Below are 27,598 nucleotides of genomic sequence, written 5' to 3'. Positions count from 1 at the left end.
TGGAAACTCTAGAAAGAAAAACCAAATAAAAATTACCTTTTAGTGTCATCCCTGTCGGGAATATATATCGTTATCGTATTCCTGTCGAAAACTGTAAACAACAGCTGACCTAAACTTATTCACCGTACACAATTAGATGTTACTATACTGCCGTTATACGCATAACTGTCCCATGTACATAGGAAATCCCAGCAAACATGGGACAAATATGTGTATGACGGCAGTATACACCGCTTAATTTTGAAAAAAAAAAACTGAGCCCCTTGGTTCCTTACGGCTTAAATCAACATGAGAAACCTGCGCCTGCCACAAACGAAACCTGACTTCGTTGCACGCGCACTGCCTTCAGGCCGGACAAAACGAGGCAAAACATGCACATGTGGTAAGGCATACGGCAATATTGCAGTTTATGCTGTTCTAGCCATATCGGGCGGAGATGAACAAGATATGAGTTTGTTACTGTTAATTTCATAATTTACCGCTGTATGAGCGGTTTCTTCCTATGGGCTTTTGAATTTTATTAGACAGCGTTGCAACTGATGACATCTTAAATTCCTCGTTTGGTTCACAAACGTTGGACGCCGATGCATTTACTGACGAAAAAGAAAGCCTAAGAATGTCAATACTTTCTGTCGCAATTAGTAAATGCTACACATCGCATTGTGGAATAACCATCAGGTGTGAGTATAATTTAGCTTACCGTATAAGTAATTTATTTTACAAGTAACCCGTAGCTGAATTTTTCGGTCACCATTCGGTTGAAGACATTCAAAAGTAGGGAACTGTTCGTTTTCCATCTCACTGTACATATATTCATCTCATAGCGAAACAAAGAAATTCCGCACCACTTTCGTCGCTTCTTTTTGCTTGCATGCATGCTCACTGCTGAAAAAATCACAAAATAATAAACAAACAAAATACCTTTTCATTGCTTTGTTTTCGTGGACCAATATCGAGCTATGAGATGAAGTCCAGAGCAGTAACCCTATATAAATGCACTAATCTAACCCATCAAAGGCGACAGCCTTTCTCGTATTTAGCGAAACACAAATCACTATGAAATTCAGTAAAATTATAGATAAATTGATCGAATGCAATATTTAATGAAATAAGTTTACTCAAATTAGCACACACAATTTCATTTTCCGCGATTGTGTTTCGAAATTCAAACAGGTCAGTGAATGATGAATTGTTGTTTGCTTCCGTGAAATGTTTACCCCATTTTCTCTATTTTTTGTGAACCGTGGTTAAAATGTGAATTTTGCTTATTAATTATCTCCAGGGTAAACTAACTTCCATCAAATTTTGTCGTGGAAGTTGCGGGGATGTAATTCATCATATGTATATTTGACGATCCCGTCGTAACCTACGAAACTTAGCAATTCGTACTTCTATGTTCCAATCATTCAATCTTGATCCTTTATTCGTCGCCTAGATCGTTGCCGATTGTATCGAGTTGTATTATCTCTTGGGGATGTCCATAAACTACGCAGACTCCCAAGGAGGGGATGGGGTAGTAGTAGTAGTAGTAGAAGTAGTAGTAGAAGTAGTAGTAGTAGTAGTAGAAGTAGTAGTAGTAGAAGTGTAGTAGTAGAAGTAGTATTAGTAGTAGTAGAAGAGAGAAGTAGTATTAGTAGTAGTAGAATTAGAAGTAGTAGTAGTAGTGAGAGAGTAGAGTAGTAGTAGTAGTAGTAGTATAGTAGTAGTAGAAGTAGTAGTAGTAGTAGAAGTAGTAGTAGTAGAAGTAGTAGTAGAAGTAGTAGTAGTAGAAGTAGTAGAAGTAGTAGTAGTAGTAGTAGTAGTAGAAGTATTAGTAGTAGAAGTAGTAGTAGTAGAAGTAGTAGTAGATTTTTATAGCTATCAACGCCACCTGTAAGTGCAAAATGCAAACAGATTCCGACATGTTACTTCGAACTTCCGTCAGACATCATAACGTCAGAACAAAATTTGAGTTTGACACCAACACATTGCCGGCAAAGCGTTCGAAGTGTGAAAATCGTCCCGAACTTCAATTTAGTGCCAGCGACGTTCCCAGCATAGCTGCGAGGTGACAATGTCCAAGTAGGGGGATGTAATACCAACAAAGAAGAGGAAGATGCTAGCAATACGTAACTGAACGTAAAGCACCAGTCCCATTATTTGTTTTGCTAATTTAGGTAATAACTTCTTTTTTGTACCTAGTCGCAGTTTGATAGTAAATCAACATCCAATGATTTAGATTTAAATACTTCATCGACAGACACCAGTGCACAGTGGTTCCCCCATAGGTCATAAATCCAAAAACATGACTTTATCGAAATTCAACAAGGTATCCCTAAACTGCTACTTTAAGGTATACTATATAAGATGCAATCTTCATTTTTATAGAATTTGAGCTAATCTGCTCTGTATAAGGCTTCGAATTAGGGATAATAAATAAACTATGCGTGAAAATGTTGGCATACCTCAGGAAACTTATGTTTTTCCTTTAAATTCCCTCTTGAAATATCCTCTGAGTAAATATTTACACTCTAATATGTCATCTACGTGCTATTTCAGCTGGGACCGTCTGCAACCAAGCAAATGGTAAACGAAAAATTTTACTGTGTTTGATGAACGGATTCACAATTTTTTTCTAAATTTCATTATTATCATCCACCAATAAAATATGTTTCCCCTTCAGATCCCCTCCAGAAACATTCCCTGAGTAAATATTTACATTATTATCTATCATCTAAAGGCTATTTCACCTGCGAACGTTTGCGACCAAGCAATTAGTAAACAAAAAACTTTTTTATGTTTCTTTGACGGAAAAACAATTTTCTTCTAAATTTGTTATCTTCATCCTTTACGAAAATATGTTTCCCCTTCAAATCCCCTCCAAAAACATCCTCTAAGTAAATATTTACAGTCTTATCTGTCATTTATTCATTTATTATCAGGCTAAGGCCGGAGTGGCCTGTGCTGCACATAAAAGTCTTCTCCATTCAGCTCGGTCCATGGCTGCACTTCGCCAACCACGCAGTCTGCGGAGGGTCCGCAAATCGTCCTCCACCTGATCGATCCACCTTGCCCGCTGTGCACCTCGCCTTCTTGTTCCCGTCGGATCGTTGTCGAGAACCATTTTCACCGGATTACTGTCCGACATTCTGGCTACGTGCCCGGCCCACCGCAGTCGTCCGATTTTCGCGGTGTGAACGATGGATGGTTCTCCCAACAGCTGATGCAACTCGTGGTTCATTCGCCTCCTCCACGTACCGTCCGCCATATGCACCCCACCATAGATGGTACGCAACACTTTCCTTATCTGGCATCTAAAGGCTATTTCAGCTGCGACCGTTTGAGACCAAGCAATTAGTAAACAAAAAACTTTTCTATGTTTCTTTGACGGACAAACAATTTTCTTCTAAATTTTGTTATATTCATCCCCCAAGAACGTATGTTTCCCCTTCAAATCCCCTCCAGAAACATCCTGTCCTTTAAAGGCAATTTCAGCTGCGACCATCTGCGACCAAGCAAATGATAAACAAATAGGTTTACTATGTTTCTTTGAAGGAAACACAATTTTCTACTCAATTTTGTTATATTCTTCATCCACTAAGAAAGTATGTTTCCCCTTCAAAACCCCCCCAGAAACATCCTCTGAGTAAATATTTACACTCCTATCTTTCATCTAAAGGCTATTTCAGCTGCAACCGTCCACGAGAAAGCTGCGGGTAAATAAATAACAAAATTATGTTTAACAGATATTATATTTTCTGCTCAATTTAATCGTGTACCGCTTCCATTTCTTTTTGAATATCCTTTAAATGTATTCATATTTCTGGCTGCTGCATAAATGCCATATCAGTTACTACAGTCTGCGACTGAGCTTGGAAATAAATAAACGATGGTAAAATTACCAAAATTAATGAACACGAGTATTATGTTTTCTTTATCATGGTCAACTTTGTGAGACTGAAAAGCATGTTTCTCCCCGATTTCCATTCTCAGACATCTCTGAGAAGATATTTAAATTTTTAGCTGCCATTCAGTTTCCGGCTTTCCAGGTGGTCTTACCACGCCCTATGTCCTCGGAAGGTGGGAAGGGTCGACTGGTATCAAGAATGATGATGCCGCGTGCACCCCAAATTGACCTTTCTGCGATAGGGCCTATTCGCCAGCACACAGAGGGACTTGCCGACGCGAGGCCTACGCCTGCCCCAGCCTTGACGAGGACCCCTTTCCGTCCTCGGGCTCGGAACCCGCCCGGTTGACCGACGCCGCGAAAGCGACGATACCATGTTGTTCTTCGCGCGGCCACTTGTTCGATAGAAGGATCGAGTTCGACCACAGAGCATGACCATCGGTATGACCCATGAAGCCGACTCCGATCCCTTGGACCACCTCTTATTTGCGCCTGAACTAGCCATCCTTGAGTCCACGCGCCACCTTCTGTGTAGCTCCGAGACGATTTGGGCGATAGCCGATAAAACGGCGTTCCAGCCAACTTCATCTTTACACATCCTCCGAACTAGGTTGTCCGGGGTAGTGTCCAGACCACATGTGGCAAGCATGTGGTCACGCATTGCGCGAAAACGTGAGCACACGAACAACACGTGTTCCGCCGTTTACTCTAAACCTGCGTACACCAAACACTCGGGCGAGGCCGAGCAAGCCAGCTGCGTTATCTGCACTTTGATGTTGCAGCACGCTTAAACGCCGGGCACATCGAACCCCCCATGGGGTGCTTGCTGTTCACAGCTTTGCTGGAACAAATCAAACAATTGGGAGGGTTCGTGCAGCATTGTGCCTTATGTCCCTCCAATCCGCAGCGTCGGCAGAGATTGCTTCTGTCAGGGCCTTTGCAGTCCCATTGCTTGTGCCCCGGTTCCAGGCACTTGGAGCAAACTTCGGGTTGCTCGTATATGCGCACAGGGCATACCGACCATCCCACCTTGACGCTCCCTAACTTGACTACCTTGGAGGCGTCCGCTGCAGATAGCCGAACCAATGCTACCTGCGTCCTTGCCGGACCTTTCCGTAGCCGAACAGCTGCGGTGGGCGTCTCCACTTCACACTGTCGGCGCAGTGCCGTGACGAGCTCTTCGACTTCAGTGATCTCGTCCAGGTCTTTAACCCTTAGATTCACCTCCGTCGTGAGTGCCCTCACCTTGACCGTCTCGCCTAGGACCTCCTCCGCCAACTTCTTGTAGGCGGCGCCCTTTTGCGAGACGCCCCGCTTCAGCTCGAGTATCATCTCGCCCATCCGGGTACGTCTTATTCGACGTACGTCGGCGCCGAGTTCACCTAGCTTGACGTCACTCCTCATCGCCTTCAAAACATATGAGTACTTAGCCTTGTCCGCCGTGATGACTAGGGCATCGCCCCTGGAGCGATTGGCGCCTACCCTAGACTTCTTGTTACCCTCATTCGCCTGGGCCTTCTTTTCGGCCCTTGACGTCTTCGGTTTCCTCTTGTTCTTGACCAGGGTCCAGGAGGCGTCATCCCCCTCTATTTCCCTGGTCTGGTGCGGCTGAGAACTTTCAGCCTGCCGTAACCCCTTGCCACCGTCTTTCCTGAGTGGACGGACCTTTCCAGGTCCTTCCTCCCCCGGTTTTGGAGGTACCTGACCGGGGTTCAGCTTCCCAGCCCCACTACCCTTGTTCGGGGTAGTAACCCTCCGCGTTTTGGAGCGGCCCCCAGGGAGCTCATCCCCTGGAGACTGTCTCCCCCGTTTTTGTGTCTGCTCCGTTGGAGCAGTCACCCCCGACGTACCCGCAAATACTTGAGCCTCAGTCTGGGTAGACTCTGGCACCACCGTTTTCGCTGGCATGCCTTCGGTCGATTCGACCTTGCCCGAGTCCGCAAATCCTTGGGCCGCAGTCTGGGTAGACCTCGACTCCACCGATTTCACGGGTTTACACTTGGCCGTCCCGACCGCCCTCTCCAGCTTGGCGTCCAGCATCGACTTTCGAAGTTTCTGCAAGCTCCTCTTGAGGTTCTTGCTGATATTATGCTTCGATGACGCAAAGTCGATGATGGCGTCCAGCTGTTCCGTCGCCACCTCGAAGGCCGAGATGGTATATGTCTGTGCGTGTGTATGTGTGTATATGTATGTGCGCAAAAAAACTCACTTATTTTTTAGGCACTTTTACTTCTAGACCAACATTTGAAAAGGGCGTAACAGCCAATATTTATTCCTTCTGATTCTTCGTCTACATATTTAGCTATATATGTGAACAATGAATCAGAAGGAATAAATTTTGGCTGTTACGCCCTTTTCAAATGTTGATCTAGACTTAACCGATTTGTTCGGAACAAATTGCATTCGACGTGGAATCATATCCTTTTGTTTTCTAATAAAAATTGGCCAGATCGCACAATGGGTCTAAAAGTTATGGCAAAAATACTATTTTTTCATATACACTAGAAAGGCATTAACACCGCTAGGTGGATTAATAAGGTTTATTTTTGTTTACTACTTTAACAATAACAAGCATCTTCTCACACACGCATCTTCCTCAAGAATGTAAATTAAACGTTGTTTGTTGGATTTTTGCATATAATACTGAAATCGGCTCCGTAAAGTATGATAATGACTGAGCCTACCAAATAATAAAAAAATAGGCTGTTTTACCCGAAAAATACTAAAAGTACACCATTTTACCGTATAATTTAAGTAATTTATATTTATGACCGCCCTTCTACGGGAATGGAACCACTGTGCAGTGGTACCTACATTCATCAAGCTGATACCGATCAAGTATATAAAAGTTGGCCCTCCAGGCCTCCCATAAAAAAATCGTTTTTGCAGTTTATAGCCTTTTCGTTACATATTGTTGTACGAGAAAGGCATAAACGATTCTACAGACGAGAAAATTAAAATCGCTTTGGTAAGGAAGCGTCAATGGAGCCAATAGAACCGCAACGACAAGTGACCTAACACCGACGTTTGTACACACCTCTCGATGCTCTGCGACTAGCTCCTGAATGTGTTGGTCCGAAGCTCCAGCTGGACTTCGGTTGAACTGCTTCTACCGAACGTTCCAACCTTCCAATAAATTGCGTTCGTTTCTACTCACGGCTTACGCACCTTATCCATAATCCAAAATGTTAAAATAATTATGAAAAAGTTTTAGCGAAAATATGAATTTTAAGGGGGTACCAACGTTGAACCCCTTTAACTTTGTGTACTTCAAAGATAGAAATTTGGTGTATTCGGAAAAGAGTCTTGTAATTGTAATTTCTACAATGGCTCCATTCTACAAAATAAAATATTTTTTGCTTGGCGTGCACTTTTTAAAGTCATTTTTTCTTACGCCTGAAATGAAATAATCTAAAAATATTTTTTTTAATTCTTTATTAGAGTGATTTTTAAGTTTTAACAAAGTTCATCACTTCTCTAAAAATAAAGAAACACTCCAGAAGACATCAAAAGTCTCCAATCAAAGGTTTCGCCCCACAAAGGTGATGTCCCACTTTTTCCAAATCCATCCCACTGTGTGGCGGTCCTAGCTGGGAAACTAGCAGCATCAATATCGGCGCGCCGCGATAGTGATCACTGCAGAACAATATAATATTTCTATCTAATCTAATCCATCCATTCCGATTTTTGTCGGAATAATGCCGACGGCATTACATCCCCATTTAGGAAGTAACCGCCTCGCAGTTTATGGAATAGTAAACATTTCCTTATTTATCACGGGCTTAGAAAGCCAAGCTATCATTTATGATTCATATATCAGTTGAGAACCTACTGTATTGCATTTGGAACCAAACATAGGCTCCTCCAGCGTGTTGCTTTAGAGTCGCGCGTCTTATCGCTAGGCTAAGGAAGAGCCAACGTTTACTGTCCGTTACGTGCCCTTACCTTAGTGGTTCTGTTTCACGTGTTTGTCCTATCGTCCTATCAATGACTTATCAATGACGCAGTAACCTTTGGCTAAAAATCTCGAAATGTCATTCTCAACATGGAATCCTTGTCGAAATTTCAAAATTATGTTGTTGCAAAATTTGGAACCTAGTCTTCGCCGATATCTGTTCAAAGTGTACTCCTGTATGGGCCTGACGTGCGCCGCTGCGGCGGTGGGTTCGATAGTACATTTGTCGAACCTATGGACGGCCGGATTTCTGTCAGTTTTCCTTCAAACAGCCTCCATGGTCACTTTAATTCTCACTCCGAAGCGAAGCACAAATCGGAGACTCCGAATGGCCTTACTGCTGGCAATTGGTGCCCTGTCCGGGCATACGCTGGGCCTATTGATCGAACAGGTCATAGTCGTAAATCCTGCATTCGTGATTACTTCTCTCCTCGGAACGGCTGTTAGCTTTGGTTGGCTCAGCGTTTCTGCGATTGCCGCCCGACGAGGTAGTCATCTGATCCTGGGAGGTGTCCTTTCAAGTGTTATCTGTGGCTTGATTATGGTCGCCATAGGAAATCTGTTCTATAAATCTTGGATTGTTCACAAGATGAGCCTCTATCTGGCACTGACGGTGATGTGCGGCTTCGTGTTATTTGATACTCAGCTTATTATGGAGGACTACCGTGGCGGTATGGATGATTATGTTGTTCATGCTCAAATGCTATTCTTCAACATGACGGATATTTTTCGTATGCTAATGGAAATTTTCCGCATAAAATCGCAAACTCGTCATCGAAGCAGGACTGAAGATCAGGATAATGATTGATTTATTCTTTGTGTGAAAATAAAACGTTGCTTCCTTCTAACAGTTGTTGTTTCAATTTGGTGAAATTGAGAAGATTTTTAATATTTAGGTGTAAGATTTATTTAGCAATATTTCCTAGATTAGAACTGAAATTGAGAAGATTTTTAATTATTTATTTCCTAGTTTAAAACTTCCATCCTATACAAATATGGAATCATTGAACTCCATTCAATTTCGTTGATTTCGTTGATATAAAGTGTGGAATAAAATATCATTTATGTCGGTTCAACCCCAACTTCTTCTATTTCAAAGTGGGTACATCTCACAAACTCCCAACTGATCGCGATATCGATAAGAGTAGATATGTTTGTTTGAATTCATTTTATCTAGACATGATCAGTGGCACGGGTGGACCTTCTGGCGTCGGTAATTTTTGGTGAATGCGCCACATCGCACAATGTTACCCATAAAGCAATGGAAAAAGCTTGCTCATGGCCATAGTAAAGGATGGACAAGCAAGATTCATCGCGTTGCGGCGAGACGGTTCTTTGAGTCGTTTTATATGGTATGCGACTACCGAATGACAGGCTGGTGTCGCTCAGCTTTAGTAATAATTTATTGCTTTTCTCACACGCTTCCGAAACGGTCTCCAACTGTGACGGCCGATGGCTGCGAGCCAGACGATCCATAAGAGCGGGTATGATCATCGAGTAGTTATGAATTCCGCAAAAAATGAATGAAGTATAGGGAAAAGGAGGCTTGAGCTGGTTTTGTTCCACTATTGTCATGTAATTTTTTTTCAGATCAAGAATTATGAAAGTTGGCCACAACAATCTTTGTTATGGTAATATACACGGCTACAACGCTTGGTCATGTAGAAAGTAGCTAAATATGACTCCCGATCCGCTCTTTGAATTTTTTTTCGGTTGAACATTTTGTTGATTTCCCTGGACGAATGGAAATGGCAATTTAGCTTTGAAACTTCGCAGTTAAACAGGTAAGTCGAAAAAAATTTCAACCCGAAAGTTTCCTAGACTAGACCAGGAATCGAGCCCAGCAATCTTCATTATGGTCTTGTCTTATAGTTGGGCATCATACTGCCTACATTTGAATTTCTTTATTTCTTCTGTAAGACATTTGATCTACAAGAGAAATTACAGTAACATGTTCGAACTTTCATATTATCATTTAGTGTCATGGCGATCGCTAAGGATACATATTTTTCTGAACAGCCATGTGCGCCTAATGTGGCGCTCAGGAAATTATTTAAAAAAACACACTTAAATTAAAGCTTCACTTCAATAGATTTTATTCGCACTGATTGAACTCTGTTACAGTTAGGAATAAATATACAATTAATTTAACAACAAAAAGTGGAAAAGCTTGTGTTGTCGTTTCTCGTTCCTGTTCATTTTTTTATTACGCCACCAGCTGACGCTGCGCTAAGCCTACATACCAAATACACGACGTTGATGAAGTAATATAATTCTCAGGAGGTTTCATTCAGCTACCAGTTTTTACAGCCTCCGCGCATACTTGCATTTTTCCTCAGCACCATGTAATAAATATAATAACTTATTTATCCCATCACTGACTGCATTAACCACAGTCCATGAATAAATACAATTTTTTCTATCTGTTTAGTAGCAAACACTGTTTAGTGATTGGGTTGACTCTTTATTTTATTGCATCTATTATGACCCGTCTCCAGTATAAAGTACAAACGCGCAATCCCCTTCAAAGATAATGATTAGGGTGTGCTCAATAGCCTAAAATTAAAAAAGTCGTGGTGTTCAAACATAAAGAGAGAGGTCTTTCTGAGATAATTTTACGATAACCATTGTTTCAGTTTCTTTATGAATCACTTTGTTCTTTAAATGAATTGTGCATATGTTTATTATATGATTATCAGGGTTAAACACAAAGACTTTTTCATTATCACACCTTTCGGTGACACCCTAGTGTCTATCAACAGCATGTGCTGAGAGCTACATATTGCAATGTGCACCACCCAACTACTAGCTAGTCGTTCACGTTCGCTTTCGCTTGTGGCATGGGGCAATCGAGTCGATCGCGAGGTGATGTCTTTTATTGCACTTAATCCGATCGGTACTCATCGTAGTGCAGTGGCTTCGTTCGGTACAGTTTTATGACGGTAATGAGCACGATTAGCGCCACAAGCATTACTACCGAAATGACCACCGCTAACGAGAGCGTGAGAAACGACGAAGTTGGCTCAGCGCCAGTGCGAAGGTCAACGCTCGAGTTCGACGGTAGCATAATTCGGAACGAAATGGATGCCACTTCCGATGGGAGTTCGTCCTCGTCGGGAGCATTTGCGGTCGAATTGCCAGCGGCATCTCTTTTAGAGCGAACGGTTGAGCAATTTTCCTGGAAATAGAAGAGGGATTATGAACTATTGTCTAATGGCAGAGGGGTTTGAAGAACTGCTATTGCTGAGTGTAGGCAGATTTTTTACTAATTGATCAATCAAATTCAGTGTAACCAATCACTAAATACGTAACGTTTTTCTTGAGTTTTCATTGTAGTAACGTAGTTAAGAACTGTTGGCGAGACAGAAAATTTACGCATATCCAATAAACCGCCTGTAAACTCCATTATAGCGACGAAGAAAGGATCACGGTTGGAAGCAACTTGGAATCGGAAGTCGCTCAGTCTCGCATGTTCTACGACAATGTATCGAACTGATTACCTTGTTATCTACGCCTGTTGTATTGTAGAGCTCTGAATCCGACGCTCATAAATGATGTATCTCCAGTTTCCCCCAACGACGACGTACTTTTCTGTAATTTGTACGTCGTGGCGCTGCAGGTAGAGAAGACTATGCGGAAAGGTGAACAATCGAAAAAGGATAATCCAATGTTAAGCCCCAAACGCAATATAACGGAACGGTGACGGAAACGGCAAATTTGACAGAAAATATATGGGCTAACTGTCAAATCTTCCGTTTCCGTCGCCGTTCCGTTGTATTGGGTTTGGGGCTTTACGCACCAAGCAAGACAGAGAGAATTTCAAAAGTCAACTCAATGTAGTTAAAAATCTGAAGTTCTGTACGGGCGACTTAAATGCGGAGATCGCCCGGATATTAGAACTCATAATATGGAGAGCTGTTAGCAGAAGGCACAGTGGTAGCAAGGACTTGGTGATTGGGAGATCGCTTTTCCTCGACTGGTTCACAAGGTCTCGTGGGTGGGTCTCTAGAGACGGCCGCGCGAATCAAATCGACCATATCTATATCAACGGAGCCTACATGCTTGGAAGCCGATATCACATATGATCATCACTTTGTCATCGGTAAAATACGTTTGTGTATTGCACGGATCCGTCGGCAGGAGGAAAGAAGTCTGACGTCGATTCAACACACGCTGATTAGAAGATGCCACATTGAAAACGTCTTACATTGAAAAACTGGGAACTCAAACTGGGAACTCATGCTTCAGATAAGCCATCGAAGATTATTTCATCGCTACCAACGAGAATAATCTGAGCGAACTGCACACTTAACCTTCTGTCTGTGCTCAAAAAAACTTACGTTGTCTGTGCTCTGGGGTCAAATTGACCCCAAATTGAAATTGCTATAACTTTTTTATTGTTTGATCGATTTTGGATTTTTGGGGCTGTTTCGAAAGATAATTTAATCATCTTTCAAGTCGTAATATGACTATAGGTGGACGGATACATCGCGGGGAGGGGTTTTAGTGAACAAGGGTACAAAACAGTGATTTTTCATGCTTATTTTACTTATATTTGAAAATCCTACCCATTTTGAACTGCACCTTTTTTAACAAGGTTATGCAGGAAGGCATGTGCTTCGGCATGAGGAGTTGATAAGTTTAGAACTCGGCCGCCAGGTGGTGGTATATTTGAATTCATTATTTTAGACTACTCAAGATATTCCGATATATAGAATTCTCCTCAGAGTAAATATTCTTATCGCACAAATTAAAAAATTGGAAGAAGTGCTCATTATATTGAGCACCGCTTTGTAGTGCTAAACATCCTGAACAATGTTGCCGAATACAACTTGGGTGTAGGTATGAGGGATCTCAAGCTAAAGCAATATTTCATATATGCAAGAATATTGCACTAACGCCGCCTATTTGTAAATTTCCGAATTATTTATTCCGTCACATTACAGTCCATTCCCACAAGATGAACTTTGTTGAAGATGTCATCTTTACAAATTTCAAATTTGTGCGATAAGAATATTTACAATGAGGAAAATTCCATATATCGGAATTACTTGAGTAGTCTAAATTAATGAATTCAAATATACCGCCACCTGGCGACCAAGCTCTAAACTAATCAATGCCTCATGCCAAAGAACACGCCTTCCTGCATAACCTTTTTGAAAAGGTGCAGTTCAAAATGGGTAGGATTTTCAGATATAAGTAAAATAAGCATGAAAAATCACTGTTTTAGTACCCTTTTTTACGAAAACCCCTCCTCGCAATGTACCCGCCCACCTATAGACAATTTTTGTTAACGACCTGAAAGATGATTAAATTATCTTTCGAAACAGCCCCAAAAATCCAAAATTGGCCAAACATTAAAAAAGGTTATAGCAATTTCAATTTGGGGTCAATTTGACCCCAGAGCACAGACAACGTAAGTTTTTTGAAAAAAGTACACTGTAGCGCATATTTTCAAGATTTTTCAAGCGAATTTGCACCTAGGAGACAGATCTCGGCGAGTTTTACCTAACTACCAAAAATTAGGAGAATCGGTTGAAAACTAAAAGAATGGCAGCTACTCAAAGTGGCCTGGGGTCATATTGACCCCAGAGCACAGACAAAAGGTTAATTAAACAATGGATCACCGGTGAAACCTGGATGAAGATAGAGGAGCGGTGAGAAGCCAAAGCCGTGATAGAGTGATAAATAAACAGAGGAGCTTGAGTTTTAGCCTGTCAATTACACTCAGTCCCGAAGAAGGAAGTGAAGCGCCCACGGGACAATCAAGCATGGGCACAATCTCATACCGATGAACAAGAGAAAGCTACTGCAACCGTTTACATTCTTCTCCTCTACGACATTTCAAGACAACTAAGCGGACGAAGATGCCTACGAAAGACGCGACTAGTCACTAGTCAGGTACTGACCGATTCAAACGTTCATATGTTCCTGTATGAACAATATTGTCACGCTTCGTATCACTCTGGAGCAGGTCAATGAATTACAAGAATCACCCAAGAATCCAGATCAAGACTAATTGAGAAGCCCGAGGGGTGCTCAGGGCCCATGAGTGTGTGAGTGACTCTATTTTGTTTTCATTGACTACGAAAAAACCTCCGACCGCTTTAATCATGAGAATATATGGAGCGTTCAAAGAGGTAGGGTAGTTCTTGAGAAAATTATCGGCCTCATCGAGACATAATATGTTCATGCAGAAAGCTATGGGGTCTTGTACGGTTTCATCCGGGTCTTAGCCTGAGTGAACCAAGGATGTATTCTATCACTGCTACTGTTTCTCATCGTAATATACGAGATTACGATGAGATTCGCGATTGACCGTGTACCAATATGTGGGTTGTTATGGCAGCGCTTAACCATGGAGTTAACTGAACCGAATCGTTGGATGTCAACATCGCGATCCCTTGCAGCTTCGACATTACATTGAACGACATTTGGTCGAAAGGATATTAATACATTAAGTCGGATTGCCATTTGGTCGAAATTGAGTTTTTGGTTTTCCATTAACGAATATGCAAAATTATCCTAGCCCGGATTCAGGATCGATGCGACTCTCCGGCGGTAGCAAGCCGGATTCCGTGCCGGAAGATCCTGTGTGGACTATATTGTCACGCTCCGCATCATTCTGGAGCAGGTCAACGAATTCCAAGAGTCCCTTTACTTGGTATTCATTGACTACGAAAAAGCTTTCGACCGTCTCAATCACGAGAATATGTGGGGCGCCCTGAGTGGGGCTGGGTCGGCCACACTCTACGTAGGGGCGGAAACGAAATCTGTAAACAAGCTTTAGACTGGAACCCAGCGAGACATCGCAGCAGAGGCAGACCCAGAGGCTCATGGCGGCGAAGCCTCAATAAAGAAATAAAAGAAGTCGACCGAAATCTAACCTGGCAACAGGTTAAAGCGATAGCCGGGCAACGATCAGGATGGAGATCTTTCAAGTCGGCCCTTTGCACCACCCGAGGTGTACAGGATCCATAAGTAAGTAAAATTAACGAATATGGTTAAAAGTTAAATTTATTCTGAAGTAATTACTAACTGTGTAAATAAATATTAAGTGGGAGAAGGAATATTAAGTAGAAGAAATAATATCCATGAGTAGAATAAGAACATCTTTGTTGCAATTAATTTTCTAGGAAATGTCCATGCAACCCAATCTGCCTATAAAAGCATAACTGTCTCATTTAGATAAGAAATCAAACAAAGATGGAACTGTTATGCTTGCAGCGGCAGTAAGGTTTATTTGGCTAAACGTCCTTTCGGTGTAATGTTTTTCGATCAAACGTCATTCGACTAAATGTCATGTGACGTCGCAGAACCGAAGCATTTCGTTGAGTTGCGAAGCGTATGTTGTTGAATGTTGATATTGATCCGCTCCAAGATGGCTTCACAATCGATTGCGGTATGCGGTATCTCTTCTGGTGCGGAGCAGCTCGAGATCTATTAAACTACATCTGCTCTCGTAGCTCGGCAACTGGAATAGATTTCTCCAAGGAAGCTTCCGAAGCGCGAAATGAAGGAAGCGGCGCTGGACGGATTCTAATCTTTCAGAGCCATTGCTGTAGGTCGGGCTCCAAACAGCTGCACAATATTCCAGTGTGGATCGAACGAGGGCATACAGAATACAGAGACTTCAGACAATAGACTTCGGTTCAAATTTTAGCGGTTCTGTAAATAAAACCTAGCGTCTTTGGAGCTTTATCGACAATATACGAGTCATGCTGCTTGAATGTTAATTGTGTGTCTGAAATAATTCCCAGATCCTTCACCGCCCAATTGTCGTACCATGCAGGTTGTAGGCGAATGTGTAGGTTGCTTCTTTCATGGAAAGGTTATGATGGACACTTAGTAGGGTCCAGTGTCAAGCGGTTTAACAAGCAACAACTGGCAAAGAGATCAAGCCGCTCTTGCAGATAGTAGCAGTTGGCGACTGAGTGGATCAAGAGGAAGATTTTAAAGTTGTCTGCGTACGATAAGTTGCGTTGCGAGTTTAAGGAACACTTGGAAAACCAAACAGTTGAGGAAGAGCTGGTTGGCCAAAAATCAATCAGACGAATGTCATTTGGCCGAAGGCCACTAGACTGAAAGTTGTTTGGCCGAATATGCCATTTGCCCGAACAAACCTTTCGGCTGAATCCCATCTAGCAGAAAGTCATCTAATTGAAATGCCATTTGGCCAAAATGGTCTTTTGACAGAGCAATTTGGCGGAACATGCCATACCGAAATGGTCTATTGTCATGAAAGGCTATTTGGCTGATCGTAATGTACGGCCGAATTAGTCATGATATAGGTATTTCGATTATATGGCCGAAAATGTAATTTAGCTGAATGTTATGCATGTGAAAAGTTTGAAGTGATTAATGACAATCCAGAAGTGAGAAGTAAGAAATAAGAAGTGAGAAATTAGAAAAGAGTCGTTCAATCATGTTCATATGTTCATATATTCATGTATCATATGTTCCGGGTTTCCCGAGGGTATGTTAAAATTGATTTTTTTCTTCTGCTTGTCATTTTATGTGACGTTTACTTCTATTATATTTTATGCTGAACTAGAACTAATATGTCGATCAAATTCACAATGTTTGTAATGTTGAAATCAAATTGCATATTCCTTGAAAAAGATCTAATAATGATCGAAACGTTGGAGAAAGACAACATACAGACTGAAATGTCAAATAAATCACCAAATTGTGGAAAAAGATCAATAGGTAGGAAAAACTTGTTATGAGGAACTTTTGTTATTGGTGTTTCCCCTTCCAAAATGTGCACACAAAAAGCAAAAGTCCACAGGAACCTTCACCGAGTTGTGACGTTACGTTAAACTCGAGTTTGTTTAATTGATTATAATTTTTCTATTTTATAATTTGCACACATCGTTGATTTTTTCGCAGTAAACGATTAAAAAATATATAAAATTATTCAAAAAGACTTTAAATTATTGGTTAAGTTTAAAAAAACATCAAATGTTTTAAAAATGTTCGATTAAGAGAAAAAAATTCACAATTATCTTAACTATCTAACTTAGTTTAGATAATCAGTCTGTGGAATTTATAAATTTGGAACGAAGAGCAAAAAATGAATCGAAAAGGAATCAAATTTATAAATTAAAATGTGTCTGGTTCCGATTTATTATATTGATTGGAATAACCTGAAATAGTTTATTGAAGTGCAACTGTAAGAAAAAACTTAATTCACCGAGTAGTGATACTGCCTTTCTCGCATTTAGCCAAGACACCAACCTTATATGTTGCTAATATGGGTCGATGTACCATTTTCTTTATAACTTTTAAGCGCAACGGTCGATCGTTATGAAATTCAATAGTGATCAACTAGAGTTTGTCGCCCGTCGAATGCTACTTGTTGCGAGGAAATCGGTTAAGAATTACTATACGAAAAGTTACACACGGACAGACAGACATTTGTTCAGCTCGACGAGCTGAGTAGATTGGTATATAACAATATGGGTCTCCGAGGCTTCTATAAAAAGTTCGTTTTTGGAGTGAAATGATAGCCTTTCGGTACAACTTTGTTGTACGAGAAAGGCAAAAACATTATTTGGTACTCGTTTGATCGTGTTGTGTGCAGTACGCAGATAGTTTGCATGATACGGTCGGGTTTGTTCTGTTTTGCACGAACGAAATAAAATATCTGCTTGTTGATCTTGTCGCATGCAGAACTATCGTGCGATTATTTGATAAATCATGTTTTACTTTCTGCGGTCGGCAAGTAAATTATCGAGTTTCTGATAAACACCCGGTTCGATAGGGAGTAACGTAAGTAGAACATTTCCAATGTGCATTAATATATCACCATCCCATAGCTCGCATCGCTTATTGAAGTGAATCTATAGATAAACTATCCCTGATAGCTAATTCCAAGCCCCTTTAATTTTTTCTGGTCAAATTGACCTGTTTGGTCTAATGTCTCATTCGGCCGTACACTGACGAAAATGGACGTAAGATGTTCAGGGAATCAATATTCGAGCAACGCCTAACAATATACCCTTTGTCATCAACAGAGTTTGTTACTGACAAACGCACCTCGCAACAAGCCTTCATCAGAACCTGAATGCAATATGACAAGAATCTTTTGCCTTGCATGTTCTGATATTTCCGAGAATACAATGCTATTTTTGTAATCAGAGTTAGATTTTCTAATATTTCCATAAAAGTAGAAACTACGATAACGCCAAACCGAAATATGCTGTAGAGATTGCATTATAACGGGATGAAAAGTTAGCAACGTAATTGTCTTCTTTTTGTTACTGACAATTTTTTTCGGATCTTTATCATTATTATCTCCGACAAAAATAAAGCTTTGTGGTACGGTTGGTTCTCTTTTGCCGCTTGTTTCGCATGCGCATCCAAGAAAAGTTGATTCCCTGAAGATATTTAATCAAAGACCTTATAAAGTTTTACCACAAGAAATCGGTATGAATTTCAATATGACGTTTTATGAAAGATGATTTTTGTTTAAAAAAAAACTAAAGTTCGGCAAACTGGGTTCGAACCATGAACGCCGGGATTGGGATTCTTGTATGCAGATCACATGTCCATCGACGTTTGAATGTACGGATAGGCAACTGCGTATATGAAGCGATGTTGGTGGTTTTATCTGTCAATGATTCACAAGGCGCCACGTATGATTTTCGATAGTCCAGTTCGCTGAGTGTTTGTCGCTATTGGCAACATGACATTTTAGACCAAACCGTTTTCGGCCTAATAACTGTTTCGGCCAAACGTTAAATTCCTTCGAACGGAATTTGGCTAGATGTTTTTTGACCAAGTGGCATTCGGCCAAATGATCTTTCCATTAGAAGAAAACACTTAACGGCTGCAGGAGTTCATCAACAGATGCCTGCGGTACATAATTTGAGCCTGGTGGCCTCGTAATTGGATATCAAACACCGAACTGCATCGTCGCGTGGGTCCCTCCCTCATTTGCTAAAAGTGAAAAGCTGCTACATTTGACTGCAATAGCAAGTGCTCCCAAAAATCATTCGCTCACAAAAGCGATTTGCTTGCAACGTCCGACTTAGCCGACATTCCCGAATAAAAAGCGCCAGAAGTAACATTGAGATCGTGAAGCATTGGATCAACTATACAGCGCCAATTATCACTCCGAAGCTTTAAAAGAAGTTAAATTGCTAACGAAAGAAATATCTCACAAATGATTATGAAGTAATCCAGAGATGATAGTACCACAACGAAAAGCCTCTGAATGGTGATGTGGCAACTGGCAGACAATGAGGGAGGTATGGTGATGAATTTGAGAGCATGCGTGCAAGGCATCAGATTTCCAGCTCCAAATCTCAAGGGGACCTAGAAAGGGATTGACCAACTACCGAGATAGATTAGATCGCAGTACCGTGTAATTATAAAGATTTGGAAGAGGAAAGTGCTACCAGATGGACTGGATTGAAGGCTAGATACGGTGAAAATGTCGCGAATACAATGTGCTAACAGACCAAAAAGAGTAATTCTTGCTGAAAAAATGCAGAAAACTAGTAACAAAAGTGACTGACGGCTACGGGGTGAAATTGGTAGAGGGTTGCGGCACAATGATGTTACTTGGTGCCTAATATTCAACAGGCATGAAATGGTAGTGATGAAATCGAGATGAACGATGTGTTCTTGAAGTTCGATGGAGTTGTTCAGGAAATGTCCTTCGAATCTCAACCGATAAGGCCAGACCTATCAATCATGAGTGATTTTGGAATCATGTGCACCGCATTTTCATTTTTGTTTTGTGGTGTTGATGTTTGACTTGTCACATGACTTGTTTGACTCAATTTTGAAAATGTCCATCGGTCCTCCAGATTCCAGTCTGGTCGGTACCGAATGGCATTGAAATATATCATTTTCAACTTGATTCTTTAAAACGATGAGATTTGGACCGTCATGCGACTTGTTTAGATTCGTCATATGCTATAGACAATTTTCCAATAACCTCAGTCCCCTATAGAATCTGGAACAGCTCTGGAATCAAATCGTGGATTGATTGGAAACTGTTGCATTTGAAAGTATTGCTAAATCTGGAGGAAATGCAAGTTGCTACAATGCTTGTGGAAGACCAAGGTGCACTTAAGGTTCTCGAATGAAAAGTTATGAGAACCATCGATTGAAAGGTTGAAGATGGAGATGGATATGTTAATGAACTAGGAATTTTATCTGTAATTGAGTAAACCATATAATTAACCGTTCATATCACGAAAATTGTAAGACTGTGGTAGACCGTAGCTTGTAAGTTGGACAATACCCCAGAGATAATGGTTCTCGATAGTGATACGACGGATACAAAAGGCGAGGTGCGCATGGTGCAAGGTTTCGACCAGGCGAAAGATGAGTTACGAATTCTCCCAAAAACTCAACGCCTTCAGAGTATTTGAATGTTCTGCCAAGAGTGGCGTTTACACAAAATACATACCACGGTGCACTCCCTTCGTTCAACACAGCCAACTATCCGCACTCGCATGACCATTTCGTCTCCGCTTCGCATCCCTTGAAACATCGCCGCTCGGAATGCCAACCGATAGCTAAGCGGTGATTCTGCTACCGGAGCGACTGAGCTGATGGCTCGCATTGTAGGATTCAGACAACCATTAGTCGTTACGATGGTTGCCGAGTTCAAAACACTGCCAGCCGAAGACTGTCGTTGCATAACAACATCGGACAGTCGGGTGAAATTCCAGCCTACAAAATGAAAATCTGTTTATTTTTTCTGTATTGTTCTGATCGGAACAGCCCGCAGGCAACTCACCATCTCCACTGCGGACTTGCGTTCGTAGCATCAGTTCCTCTCCCAGCACTACCGATCCACCGGGTTCGAGTGATCGTGTGAAACCATTTCCGTTCTCGGACCTCCGAAAAAGTCCCAGCTGCGTCCGAAAGGGCCGCTGGGACCCGCCGTATGCGAACGTACCGGATGCACTTCTTTCTTGCACGTCATTGTTCACACCAAGTCTCACGGAATGCGTTTTGGCTACGACACGTTGCTGTATTTTGCACTGTAGGGTGAGAATTGAATCAGCAGCTGTTCGCATTCCAGCAATTTGAGGAAACCTCAACCGCAAACACAGTTCTCGTGAATTCACTCCACACTGTTGAACACCACACCTTGCAAAGTTGTTAGAATCAATGTCCACTAGTAATCTGTTTTGGGCTACCCTTACATCACATCCACTTAAATCTACATCACTAGTCACATCCACAAGAGGAACACTATCGATAGCACTTTGTATTGTAAGTGAGGACCTGAAAAATCCTCCATTGTTGTCTAAACACGTTAAATCGTTTAGCTGCAACCTTATAGGGCGAGAACCGTTTGGAACTTCATCGCGTAATGCTCTACCAAAAGGTGGAATGTATGCATTGGCTGGTCGATCGTAGTTATAACCGGTATCGGTCGATGGATTAGAGAAACCCTCGTCCGCAAATGGGGGTATTGCAGAGCTCGGGGGATTGTACTGATATCCTGGTTCGGTTGTCACAATAATAATTTCATCACGTTGTGGCGGCTGTTGAGGTGGCGGTAAATAGTCGTTTACTGGTGGGTCCGAGAATGGAGTATCATCCGGGACATCAGAGTCTTCTTCTGGAGGGAGGTATTGAGTATCGATAGAGGGATACTCATCCGCGAGCGGTCTCTGAGGTGGTGGTTGCGGTTCATCAGCAAACGGTTGCTCCGGAGGGATATATGCGTTAGTGGGAGGGTTGTAGTAGTATCCTGGGAAGTCCTGTGGTGGAACAGTTGTTGTTCTCACTGGTTGCCGATTGATTATCACTTCCGGGAGAGGTGTGGTTGTGGTATATAAATTCTTGTATTCCGTATCCCTCCGAGGAGGCACCAATGCACGGGTAATACTTTTGCTTGCAAAAACGTCACTTCGCGTCGATTGTATCGAAACTAGAACAATAATCATCACTTCACCAATCATTTTTGACCGTTGCAATTGGAAGCTCGTTCCCGACCCGAACCTTTAACAAAACTAAGACTTCATTCCGAATGGTTTCCATTTTTATAACCATCGCTGAATGAATATCCCATAAGTATATCGAAAATCTACATATAACAAACCGAAATGATCACGCCGTGACAATTTCCTCAAGTTATTTCGAAACATATTAATTCCATTGTAGCACTCCAATGCGAGTACGCGAAAATGTATTTAAATTTTTGAAAGACCTCATGCACGCTTCACCGTCCGCGAGAAGAGTCCGGTATACAAATAGAACTTCACCACTCAGCAACTCCGGTGGATCAATTAAGTCATATTACTCACTTTCTGTAACAATGCCAATCGTGATTGGCAGCTTGTTCCAGATATCGCTTGCTACTACTCCTTCCGCTGCGTTCCAGCGCTAAAACTTATTCAATTTTTGTTTTCTTTGGTTAAACGCGCGGCGCCAGGCAGCACGACTCGTTCCAAACCAGTCGGCCTTCATGTTTACGAACCCCTATAGGACAACGGGCGCAGCAAAAAGAAATGACGAAAGCAAACCTATCAACCGTTGAATTGTAGTGAAACCTGACTGCGTGTCGCGGTGGAAGATTCTCCCGACATGTTCCGTATAGTTGAATCACTCTTCGAAAAAAAGTCGTGACAATCAGTGCGATTTTGGTCATGTACCTTGTCGTCGAAAGTGTGTACAGTGGGGATATTTGGGGGTATGTAATGTGCAGTTGAATACAAAAACCAGCTATGGTCATTGAGAAGATACTTTCAGTTTCGTTCCTACTTCTCCATGGGTAGAAGACAAGAAAAAACGCGACGTAAGCGCTTGAAATTACCAAAAAAGTGTTTGTTGTCGATTTATGACTATAGTTATTGAAAACAATGAGGGTAAACTGCCAAATAGTGGACCCCCCAGTAGCGGAATTTTGCTATTCTTGTCATAAGGCTTAGAAATTTTCAACATATTAACTCTGCTTGATATCTAACAACAAGCTCGGCATCCCCTCTTCACGATACATACATAAAACACCCAAATTCACGACGTTATTCATTGAAATTGAAATTTTAAAGACTAACTGAATTCGCCCTATAGTAGACCCCCTGGGGGTCCATAATAGGAAATTACTTCCCTATAGTCGACACTTCATTTGATTTTCATGTCCCGTTTCGGGACGTTCTTCTTCCCTATTATGGACCCCCAAAATATTCCTATAATGAACACTCTCGTGTTTATTTTTTTTTATAGAATTGTAAAAAATCATCTAATTTTACTTTCCATAGCATTTCCAATGCATGTAATCAAATCATAGGACTGTAAGGTAGGTTCTCCCGATAGAATTTCATAGCAAAATGTTGACATTGTGCAGTAATAATGCAAAAATGGCTGGAGGGCCCACTATTGGTTGGGGCTCCACTATTCGGCACTTTACCCTATTTGTTCTGAACACGGTGGTAATTGATAGACCCATCTATTCCATCTAATTCATAGTTGATTTATGGTAGTGGTTTGTTTTGGAAATATTGCCAGTCATCCGATTCGTTCGAAACATGTTTACATTCAATCAACTTTCGCTTAGCTTAGCTTGATTGACTGTACCCATCGTAGTTGCTTGTCGTGATTGGCCAAGGAACAACAAATAATGCACAGCTCACCAATTGAATAGTTTTCTCGGGACTAGAAAGCTATTCTCACTGTACATGCTTCGAAGTTTCTTTAATTCAAGACCAATAACGAGGCCGGCCACGTCCTCACAGTCAGCTAGGATAAGGGGAGGAAAATTAGTTCGACACTCATTGCTACAAGAGACCGAGGAATCCTCTGCATCTCCATGAGCGCACTGGAAAGGAATAGTATGTTAGCTGGGAAGGAAATATATTGGAAATCGCCTTGGTAAGCGACCAATTATTTCTTTTGAACGACGCCATATTCATGATGATACAAAAATGGAAAAGCAACGCGTGTCTTACGTATTTTCCCGAAGACTAATTCGATATCTTAACTACTTTGCGACGACTGAAACACGCACTGCACAACGCCTGCTCGATGGTTACTCAGAAACAAATTTTCATTTTATGATTAACTAGTTGCTAGGGAGTAAGTTCGGTTGTTGGCACCGTTCGGTTATGGGCACCCCTATGTATCTTTTGACTGATAAGAGATACTGTCATTCTGACAACCGTCATTTGTTTGCTATAATAGCATGATGTTTTGTGCTCAATATCAAACCGGATGGTCATCTCTACTTTGAACTAGAAACAAATAATTTTTTTGTACAAGAAAAACAACACGGAGGTTTTTTTTGGCCTTTTTCAAAGTGTCATAAATTGAAGTGATTTAATTAAAAAAGTGATTTCTAATGCGTATTTACACAGTAAATTTAATCTATTTTGAGGCCCAATGTCGATTGCCATCAAAATTTTAGCGCGAAATTTTTTTTCTTCACATTCCAAAAAGGCTGCGAAATTCGGTTGTGGGCACCCTTATTGGTTCGGTTATGGGCACCCTCATTTTATTGATAAATCATTCAATATCGTTTTAGTTGTCCCTCAACTTATTTTTAATAACGTTGTTGACATTGTTCGAAATAATGAGTTTATTTAATACTAGCAGACCCGACGAACTTCGTTTCGCCTAAAATTGATTAGTTCTCGAGTTATGCAAATATTTCGGTTTCAATTGTATGGGAGCCCCCATTTAAGGACCTTCTCCGACCCCAAAAACCTCTGCATATAAATTTTTACGCCGATCGGTTCAGTAGTTTCGGAGTCTATAAGGTTCAGACAGACAGAAATTCATTTTTATGTATATAGATTTTTGTTTGGGAATGTCTAGTTATTGTACACACACTGTTCGATCACACATCGTGCCGATGTCATCGTCGCTGTGCTGTGCTGCTGGCTATGGAAAAGAACGCGCCAAACAGAGCAGCGTGCATCGTTTTGTTCATTTTCTGTTCTGTTTATTGTTTCAACCTGCGCGCCAACACTGATCGTTTGGCGCGCAGATAGTCCAATTAGATTTAAATTTAAATTGTTTTGCACACGTCCCCAAATTTTGTATATTGTATCCGTACTAAGAGTCGCCTATAAAAGGCGACTCTGAAATCAATGTTCTGTACAGTGTTCGCAATAGTAACCTCCGAGTAGGCACGCTGCCTCTCGGAGGCAATAAATCAACCAGTCCAGTTCAAACCAGTAGTTTTTCTATATTGTCGCCCGGAGAATCACCATCAAAAATAATCACAACGTAGGGTCGTCCCACCCTGGACGAAACACACACTTTTTGTTACAAAACGTTGATCGATTTGCTTGCAACATGTTGCATTTGACGGGGAATGCTTTCCCATTGTTTCTTATTGAAAGCTGTTCCGATCGGACTATGGGATCAAAATTTATGGCCAAAATATTATTTTTTGATTTATCAGGATTTTTTTTGACTGTGATGCATACCAATAAAACGTAAATCAATGAAAAATTTAAACCCATTTACCTAAAGTGCTATTTTAGACCTTTCTTATGTGATTTTTTTCAACATCCTCCTTAATGCACCGAGGGAGGCATCATCACTGCTAGGTGAATTGATTTGAGTTTTTTAGTGTCTCCTGGCTTTTAGAACGAATGAACTATTCCTTGTCTTTGAATCGGGATAGTTTTTATTCATGCTTCTTTATTTTAAGCTAAGTTTTCAAGGGTGCCCACAACCGAACCACAAAATGAAAATGTCCAAAAATGTCAAATTTTCTAAATTGTTAATATTGCTTTCCAAATCGATGAAATCATACTAATTTATTTGCTAGTAGTAAGGTTATACGTTTAGCTTTCCATTGCTATGCAAATGTCGGCATAAGATCAACCAGGGCCAAAGTTGTGGATTAAGCAAAAAGGGTGCCCACAACCGAACCTCCTCCTCTACGATTAGCGATTAATCCCATCTAAACACTTTTTCGAGTTTTTCTTTTTCGAACTCAGCAAAATCGGGCACCGCTGTAGCTCAATAAATTTCAGAACTGAACTTCGCAGATAATTTCGGTTATTACTGATTCTCAACAAAATATTTATTGTATCTCAGCAACCGAAACGTCACCTTCACTAGGATATCGCCAATCATCTGGTTTGCTGAAACTCGATGGTGCAACCACGGAAATAATAAGTACATATATACAGATAACGCAGAATCAACATTTTGACATTTAACTGCGAGTTTTCTAAGCCACGTTATCATTTTTGCGTATATGTATGGGGCTAAAACGATGGTACTTTCATGCCCAGGGAAGTCCAGCTCGAAAATTTCCTAGACCGGACCGGGAATTGAACCCAGCCACCTTCAGCATGGTCTTTGCTTTTACGCGGATTTTGGGATTCACGCCTGTACATATTCCTAAGTGTTTTATTTCTTTCATAAAGGGTGTCTCACACCACATTGCATCACGTAAATAACGCTGTAGAAAATTAACTAGTTGACCGATCCTGTTAAAACTTTCAGTCAATAAGATATAACTCATTAGCAAGTTTTTGGCATATTTATTTCATTCAACTTCAATACCATAACCGCACGCTCGCACCTTACGCTTAACTTTAGTCAATACCCAACAAACATTGGAAGCTGAAGAAGAGCTTGTTTCGTGGCAAATAAGCTTCTTCAGCTAAAAAACTAGCTTGTTCAGCTTAAATTGTTTGTTGGGTAGGTTCTGCACAACATTTGGCTGCAGCTTCTTCTGTACAGAAACTCACTTGCTAGATATCTTATGTAAATATGGATTGAAACCAACTCCTGTGCGCCGATTGAAAATTTATTGACGGCGGCGTGATAGATCATTTTCTGCCAGCGGCGGCGGCGTCACGCCTTTGGTAATCGGCGTGAGCTTATGTCATGCATTAGAAATTCTCCGAAATTCTCCAGCTTCCGATCTGGGAGCTGCTCCAGGAATTCCTCTGGAAGCTCCTCTAGGTATTCCTACGGAAGTTCCTCCAAGAATTCCTCCGGAAGTTCCTCCAGGAGTATGGTATTGGAAACGACTGGAAATAGTTTTTATGTAGAAATTTTGGCTATCTCAGTCTTTAAAACCATTAAACGATTAGCGTCTCCACATCTCCAGTTCACCGTAGAAAAAGAATCCAACAACAAGCTTCCGTTTCTAGACACGCTCATTACCCGACACGAAGACCAGACTCTCAGCACCAGCTGGTATTCCAAGCCCATCGCATCTGGACGACTGATGAATTTCCACTCTTTCCATCCAACTACAATGAAGATAAACATAGCATCAAACTACATAGACCGAGTAATAAGACTGACAACGAATACAAACTGGAACATCCTAAAGCAGATCATATTTCAAAATCTTCGCCAAAACAACTATCCTGCAGCATTAATCAACAGAATCCTATGTCACATCAACACCCAGGACAATAACCAAACCTACGACCAATCATCCATCACAGCCCTACTATCTTCACCTGTTTCGCAACCATCATCATGCCATCAACATAGCTCAACCACATCACCACAACATCAAATGGATCCGAACAGCATCAATTCAGCAACAGTTAACATGACTTCCGCTCCAAACTCCATCAGCATCCAAAATCCACATCTGCCAACACAAACCGCCTACAAATCGATTCCGTTCATCCCCCAGCTGACCACCAACATCGCACACTGCCTAAAAATTGACTATCCACAGGTAAAATTAGCATACCGTACCGTAAAAACAACTAAAAACATCTTAAAACGGGTAAAAGATCCAGTCCCCATAACACATCAACCAAATGTTATTTACAAAATCCCATGCAAAAAATGTG

General features: G+C 41.3%; 3 protein-coding genes across 9 annotated transcripts in view; 1 reads left to right on the top strand and 2 right to left on the bottom strand.

The window, feature by feature from the left end:
• The window catches only part of LOC134220942 (bcl-2-related ovarian killer protein), a 147,430-nt gene that overhangs the window by 34,016 nt on the left and 85,816 nt on the right, over nt 1–27,598 (bottom strand). The gene's annotated exons all lie outside the window — the stretch shown is intronic.
• On the top strand, nt 7,878–8,677 carry LOC134226843 (bax inhibitor 1-like). Its single transcript, XM_062707876.1, has one exon. It carries the CDS (start codon nt 7,918–7,920, stop codon nt 8,647–8,649), a length of 732 nt encoding a protein of 243 aa, XP_062563860.1. The 5' UTR covers nt 7,878–7,917; the 3' UTR covers nt 8,650–8,677.
• On the bottom strand, nt 9,914–21,982 carry LOC134220940 (uncharacterized). The gene is made up of 3 exons (XM_062700080.1): nt 20,602–21,982; nt 20,269–20,534; nt 9,914–11,019 (listed from the first exon to the last, which is right to left on the bottom strand). The coding sequence occupies exons 1-3, from the start codon at nt 21,776–21,778 to the stop codon at nt 10,726–10,728; spliced, it is 1,737 nt and encodes a 578-aa protein (XP_062556064.1). The 5' UTR covers nt 21,779–21,982; the 3' UTR covers nt 9,914–10,725.

Source organism: Armigeres subalbatus, chromosome 3, assembly GCF_024139115.2.
Source record: "Armigeres subalbatus isolate Guangzhou_Male chromosome 3, GZ_Asu_2, whole genome shotgun sequence".
NCBI classification, from domain to species: Eukaryota; Metazoa; Arthropoda; class Insecta; order Diptera; family Culicidae; genus Armigeres; species Armigeres subalbatus.
The sequence above is the reverse complement of the archived record's forward strand: the minus strand, read 5'-3'. Positions and strand labels throughout refer to the sequence as shown.